Here is a 7685-nt window from a genome sequence, read left to right as displayed (position 1 = left end):
CCGAGCAGTGCTAACTACAGGAACTTGGGAGCAAACAGACAGGTCCCTACTCTAACCTGTAACTGGACGACACTGTTCATCATCATATTCTTCTTACTCTTTACATTTTCGTTATCTAAGAGGGCAGGGGGGACCGACGGAAAGAAATGTTGGGGTTCAGTAATATTAAAGTAGTTACCAACTGGGATTTGGTTCTTCGAATGACTTGTTCACTTCCACTAACTAAAAAGAAGGAAACCAAAAGTAAAAACCTCAAGCAGAAAAAACCTTGAAAAGTAGAAAGTGATGAAAGAAAAATCTTTTCCGACAGAATGCTTAAATTCAGAGACGGGGTCGAAAACACAAAAGTTTACAGAAGACCTTGAACAGGCACCAGTTGCTCAAGTTCTACACAAACACAGGAATCTCAGACATCATCATGATCAGCAGGAGTTTGCTGCAATTTTGCCTCGTGCTGCTCTTCTCCAGTGAAATCTCATGTCTGGACTGTAACAGGCTGCATGTTCTACAAACCAGAATGAACAGCGAGAGTTTTGAGCGTCTGGAGAAAATGGGTGGCAACTTTCCCTTCCAATGTCTAAATGAAGGGATAGCTTTCAAGCCCAGAGATATCCTCAAGCTCCGACTGTCCCACCAAGAGAATGCCAAGGTAGCCATCCAGCAGATCCTCCAAGAGCTCTTCCATATCTTTAACAACAATCTCACCCAAGCTGCCTGGAATGGGACTTCCATAAAGGAATTCCAAAATGGACTTCACCAGCAGATTGAGAAGCTGGAAACGTGTTTGAGTGCTGAGATGGAAAAGGAGGTAACCTACCCAGGAAATGAGAACCTCCTGCTCACCAGCCTCAAACTGAAGAGATACTTCCAGACAATAGAGGATTTCCTGAAAGAAAAGCAATACAGCCGGTGTGCCTGGGAGACCATCCGTGTGGAAATATCCAGATGTTTCCTCATGCTCGACAAACTCACCAAGAGACTTGAAAATGAAGGTACCATCTTTTCTTTTTTCCTAGAAAAACTCAAATAATATTATTTGAATAAAACAGCTGGTGAAAGATGGGTGATAGGGTTATAACTCCTAATACGTCGGGCCCAATCTTTCTCCCATAGTAATTTTATGCATACAGCTATTTCAAACGCATGCTCAAATCTTTTCAGAGTAGCATATAATTTAGTGCTTCTCTACCACACACAATATTCTATATGAAAAATATACAAATATATCATAACTGCTAACTAAAGACAAAATATTGTTACGTGATAACTAACTATGCCAAATAGATCTTTGACCAGTAAGTGTCTAAGTTGGGGAAAAGAACAGTGAGAAGCCCCCTTTCAACAACTGCCTCATTAGACAACATTCCAGTTAGGACACCAGAAAACGGGGGGTCTGTGTTCACACACTTCTATCCCATCAACTCATTTTGCACATAGGGATGGCCGAGGGTTCTTATTCTGCTTTTCTTTCTTTTGTTTACCCCTAACTTCAACAGCTTTAGTAACAACAAATTGTGACAAGATGACAAGTGCACTAAGGCTCAGGATTTAGGATTTGACATCTGGTTAGAAAAAGATGGCCTCTATTTGGCATTTGAATCTCTCCATGTTTGAACCATTCCCCTTTTTCATTCCAGCACGTGATGCTTCCAGTAATGATGCTCTGAAAACAGCTGAATGAAACTGCACCTCCACTGGAGTCCTTCGTCTCTAAACTGATTCTCGAATCAGCAGCTTTCGAGACTCCTATCAGTCCATCTTGAATTAAGCAAACTGCCAAACTTCAACTGCACTATTTATAGCCTTCTTCCATTACCAAGACTGATTTATTCACACGAGAAAATGTAAAACAGAAAATTTTGCTGAAAATATTGCAGAAGACAAAGTAGTATTTGAACCGAAGGAGAAAAACCTTACTATTTCTTAATCATTGATATTAGGCGTTTGCTCCAAATTTGCCTTGGGCTGCTTTTAAAAACGAAATCTTACCTCTTTACTGTAACAGGCTTCGCTTCGGCATAAGAAATATGAACCAGGACAATTTCCAAAAAAAATGGAAGGATAATTTTCCTGCAAAGGCAGAATGAAGAAAGACACCTAACATGGCCCCAAAATTTTCTCAAGCCCAGAGAAACCCAGAAAGAGACTGCCAAAGTGGACATCCAGGAGATCCTCCAACAGATTTCCTACATCCAGGGGTGAAAGTAACTTAAAGGACTTACCAGTATGCCACAGTCCTGAGCAGCGGGTATACCTCAACCAGAAGAGGTGTGGCCTCAACCGGAAGAGGCCAGCCTTTAAATCCCAGGTCTTTAAATCTCGGGCTACCAGCTGCAGAGGCGGCTGGGTGTCCCGGAGCTTGGGGGTGATTTAAAGGGCCTAGGGCTCCGTCCACCGCTACCGCAGTGGAGCCCCGGCCCCTTTAAATCTCTGACAGAGCCCCAGGGGCTCTCTGCTGCCTCCGCTACCCCGGGGCTTAGGGCTTTGGTGGAGATTTAAAAGGCCTGGGGCTCCCTGCATCGGCTGGAGCCCCGGGCTCTTTAAATCGCTGTCCGAGCCCCCTGCCAGAGCCCCCAGTGTAGTGGTGGCGGCCAAGGGCTTCGGTGGGTATTTAAAGGGCCCTTTAAATCACGGCCTGAGCTGCCTCCGCTACCCAGGGACTCTGGCCGCTGCCAGGAGCCCTAGACCCTTTAAATGGCCAGCCTCAGGAAGCCGGTCAGGTATGGCATGGTGTACCGGCTCTTGCCGTTATATTGGACCAGACCGGACCGCCTTACTTTCACCTCTGCCTACATCTCATGGAAAATACCCTCACAAGCTGCCTGGAACGACAGTCGCATGGAAAGATCCTGACATGGACTCATAAGCAAGGGAAACTTCTGGAGGTGTATTTTGTGGCAAGGATGACAAAGAAAGAAGAATATCCCAGTTTCTAGGTCACTTATAATTAGGCACTCTGAAATTTTAAACTAGTGCAAATATATATTCTTTTCCTGCACTGTGAAAAGATTTTCAGATCATTTTACTGGATTTTTAAAAGTGTCTTTATGTTAATCCATTTATATTTATTCACAATATTAATGTATTGTTTCTATTTATTTTTTCAGAGGTTTTATAATATTTATAAATAAATATTTATTTCTACAAAATAGCAACCTACAGCAGTAGTGATTTGTACTAATTAGATTTTTAAAAAAACAGAGACTCAATAAAAATCTTCTCTTGTTTTACCTTAAGACTCCAGTTCAGCAAAGGACTTGTAAACATTTGCCATACTTTAAGTACACGAGCTTTCCTTTGACATAAGCAGTTAAACTTGACAACATGCTCAAGTACATTGTGAACATAAACCCTGATTCAGCAGTGACTCCATAAGAAAAATAGCTTGGGTAATTAGTTTGACCACTCCAACAGACCACACACCACAACCTCAACTCCACAGCTTTTGTGTTTCTGCCCATTACCAGATTATTTTCACGCACAACATTTGTAGTTGCAGATATTTGGAGCAATAGTTCATTGTGTTGAAATGAAAGGGAGGATGGAGACACAAGCATTCTAAGGGGAAGACTTCAGGCTGTCGTGGTACAAAGTTGCTTGTCCCCTTCCTCCCCAATGAGATGTGTCTGAACTGTCAGGTTTCCATGTACGCAGACTCCGTATTTCCCCCACCACCACCATCAGGAAGGGTTATGCGGGTTTAATTTTTCCCCTCCACCAGTCAGGTTTGGGTACACTTGGCTCACAAACACCATCAAGCTTATACATACCCAACCCCTCCTGTGAATCAGGCTTGTAAGCATCTGCTGCTGCTTCCCTTTGCTCTCCCCCGGGTGCTCCCAAAACAAGCGTATGTACTTAGGGACTGCATGTTGCACCAACAACCACCAGCTGGAGGAGCACAGTGCATCAAAATTTCAGTTGAGCTGTGAATGACTAAAAATTACCTGAAAGCAAAAAAACAAAAACAAAAACAAAAACCATCCATTGGAACAAATCATGTAAGGATCTCTTTGCCAAGTCCAGGTATGTAGATAGTATTTTTAAAGAGCTATTAGTTAGTCCCATCATTGTCTAGCATTAATTTAAGCCACACTCTAAATCTGGAGATTTCTTATTTAAAAGTTTTTAAAGAAGTCAAACAACCACTACATTACATGTTCAAATAGTGAAAAAACAAAGTGTGTGTGAATTTTTACACTGAATGGAAGCCTGCCTTTGGGAAAAAAAACAGGAAGGTATGTCCCATTTCAAATCCCTTTTGTAACACAGTCCAAACTATGGTGTCTCTAGCAGGAGACTAAATTCTTCACAGTACCCAGTCAGCTGGGTAGTCTTTGACGCTCAGAATGTGCTTTAACATGTCCTCTACCAGTAATATACCCAGAGGTGTTTACCTCTTCCAGGGGCCATGTAGTACGTGTAGATTATAATACGGAGACACTTTGCACAGGATTCTAACACACTATTGCTATTTACTTAATCACTCAGAAAATACAGAAAATGGAACAAAAATTCTGCAATTCCCTGCCTCAGTTTCCTCAACACACCAGGCCATTCTATGAGCCTGTATCAGAATCACTTGGGGTCATCCAACATCCTTCTGTTGCAATGCATCACTTATATGCACAAAAACAGAGCATTCTCCTCCAGCTCACATAACCTGACCTTGGCCAGTTCATCCCCTTCCTTCCTCTTGCCCAAATGTCCTGTGGGTCTGCCCCCTGGGATTTCTTTTAGAACCTTTGGGTTTTGTCATCTGGCTCTTTGTTGACCTTCAGTAACTTTCCACTCCTAACCACCATTCTCCTTAACACCAACTTCACTCAACTGGTTTCCCAACTGGTTTCCCATTGTCCTCAGCCTAGTGAGTACCTTCTGGAGGTCCTGTCCAACCGGATGGATACACATAGAAAGAGGTTTCCTATGATGAGGAAATTTCATGACAACAACTTCATAATATTACTTTAAAATTAACAAGTCTTACAGAGACTCCACCTCCTCCCCCCGGCCTCCACCTGACACACACACAGACACACACACAAACAAATCAAACCATATGACTCAGGCTTGTGTACACTCAAGTCAGCAATTCTATCCCCCAGTTTTCTGACCAGCTGGTGCCACCCCTCCACTCCCTCCAAATCAGGCGTGTGTGCTCCTTGCCACCAACAACCAGTCTGGTGCACAGAATAGATTAAACTTTGAGTTATAACACCAACAATGCCTAAAAATTACCTAAACCCAACATTTAAAATTATAGTAATAAACCTGCCAGTGGCATCAGATCTAGTGAGGATCCTCCTCTCTACCAAGTTTGGTGTAGGTGGATAGTAGTTCTGAAGAGCTATCAGTCAACAGTAGCGCTGCCAACCACATAATTCAGCCACAGCCTGAACATTTGAGACTGATTCAACATTTATGAAAAATGTTTGGCCCTTTGTAAACATTTTCTGAAATATTTGTACGTGTGAGTTTTTGTTGGAAAAGAATATCTCTGTAGTCAAAAAGTATAAGAAACACTCATATAAATACATATTTTAAAGAGACTTTTTCCAGAGAAGTTTGTGCAGCCACCTGGAAAGCAGTTTTGAATTTGAAGGCAACCATCCCAGGAACAGACACAATAGCATTTACTCAGGTGAACCATCACACAGAACAAGCAGCAAATTATGAACAGCAAATACTCATAGGGAAATGAGTGTGGTGACGAGGTCCTGAGCAATCAGAGTGGAATGTGTATAAATCATTTGTCAAATCATTTTAAATAAATACATTGGCAAATTCTGAATTTCTTTGCAGATTATTTGCCTATTGGAAAAGGGGCTAAACTAATCTCTTATTTCATATTCAAATTAAACTGGCTGATACAGAAAAAAATAATTCCAATAAAATTTCCTGCTATTTTCACTGAAATTTAAATGGACAGGATTTCATCAAATTCTAGCAAATATGTCAACCAGCTCAGTCTCCATCTAACTTTTCCCAGAAAACAGGTTCATTATGATGAAAATATTCTGAAAGACCATGTGTCTTTCCTCCCATAGCTTTCTTAATTTAATAGGAAAACCTTAAATTCAGATTATTTAATTTCTCTCCTTCACATAACTATTATCTCCTGAAGCTTCAGCTTGCCAGGAAATGCACACGCAGAACTCCCAGTGGAGTAAATGCAAGATTGGGGTGCAGCACCTCTGGCATGATTGGGTCCCTTATATGGTATACTTATGTACAATAAACTGCCTTCTTTACAGTGACATTTCCAAATCGTTTAGGCAAAACTCTAGATTATGATTTTAAAAAGTGCTCGAGGTGATGGGAGAGGGAGATGTAAAAGAAGTGACAGGGACAGATATATGGTCATGTTTTCTTCTTTTCCTTCTTTAAAATTAATATGAAAACATTCCTTTTCAATTTTTGGGTTGAAAACCATTCCCCTTCACTGATGGAAACTCCAACATGACAGCCTAGTGCTATGGTATGAAAAACAGAAAGTGAAACTTGCTACAGAAAGAAGGCTGCAAACTTCACTCATCAGACCACTTGAATTTCAATGTCCAAGCTCAGTGAAATGCACATTGAAAAAAGAATAAAGCTTGAATGGTGAAAAGGGAAACACGTTTGAAAGTGACATTCATTTATGTCAGTTGCTCTAGAATATTTATTACCAGCCACACAATCTTTTTGGACAACTCCCTTCCATGTCACTACACTACATCATTAGGAACTACTCAGAACTGCCTGAGAAGACAGCATGTTCACACACTTCAACTGTACCTGTTCCTTGGGCTTTTCACAACTGGTATCAGGTTCTAAAGTAAACCTCACAGTTTCTCAGTGCTCTCTGTCCATCCTCTGGTATTGGCCTACACACATGGTTTTTCATCTCTCATATTTCAAATGGCCAGGAAATTGCGAGAGATTAATAGAGACTTCTCTGGCCCCAATCTCCCACAGGAATTCTTTCCAGGCTTATCAAATATTAAGAGGTCTCTGTAGTATTACTCCCTCTCAAAGGCTGGATGGAAGGAATGAGACAGCCAGAGCATAGCAGGCTTTTCTGATTTTGAGTGCCACACCAGAAAGGGAAAGTTTGCCACCTGCTGGCAAAGTGAAGGAACAGCAGCTTTACACATCACTTCACTGCTGTTATTTGCAGAGTCTAGCAAAAAGAAGCTCTGCTTTAGTTCCCCCCATCTGCCAAAATTCATTGTTATCACTTAAAAGCATAGATAGTCTTGCTGATGTGACAGACATTCAGACCTGCCGAGCAGTGCTAACTACAGGAACTTGGGTGCAGACAGACAGGTCCCTACTCTAAACTGTAACTGGATGACACTGTTCATCATCATGTTCTTCTTACTCTTTATATTTTCATTATCTAAGAGGGCAGGGGGGACCGACGGAAAGAAATGTTGGGGTTCAGTAATATTAAAGTAGTTACTAACTGTGATTTGGTTCTTCAAATGACTTGTTCACTTCCACTAACTAAAAAGAAGGAAACCAAAAGTAAAAACCTCAAGCAGAAAAAACCTTGAAAAGTAGAAAGTGATGAAAGAAAAATCTTTTGCGACAGAATGCTTAAATTCAGAGACAGGGTCGAAAACACAAAAGTTTACAGAAGACCTTGAACAGACACCAGTTGCTCAAGTTCTACACAAACACAGGGAATCTAAGACATCATC

At 41.4% G+C, this 7685-nt stretch overlaps 1 protein-coding gene across 1 annotated transcript; it reads left to right on the top strand.

The window, feature by feature from the left end:
- Window positions 1-418: 418 nt before the first annotated feature.
- Window positions 419-1681, top strand: LOC311520593 (interferon beta-like; the record flags this gene model as incomplete). Its single annotated transcript, XM_084628146.1, has 2 exons — window positions 419-992; window positions 1638-1681. The coding sequence occupies 2 exons, from the start codon at window positions 419-421 to the stop codon at window positions 1679-1681; spliced, it is 618 nt and encodes a 205-aa protein (XP_084484272.1).
- Between the last annotated feature and the right edge of the window lie 6004 nt (window positions 1682-7685).

The sequence above is a fragment of the Lepidochelys olivacea genome (genome assembly GCF_965140295.1).
Source record: "Lepidochelys olivacea isolate rLepOli2 genome assembly, chromosome: 5".
In the NCBI taxonomy this organism is placed as follows: domain Eukaryota; kingdom Metazoa; phylum Chordata; order Testudines; family Cheloniidae; genus Lepidochelys; species Lepidochelys olivacea.
The sequence above is the reverse complement of the archived record's forward strand: the minus strand, read 5'-3'. Positions and strand labels throughout refer to the sequence as shown.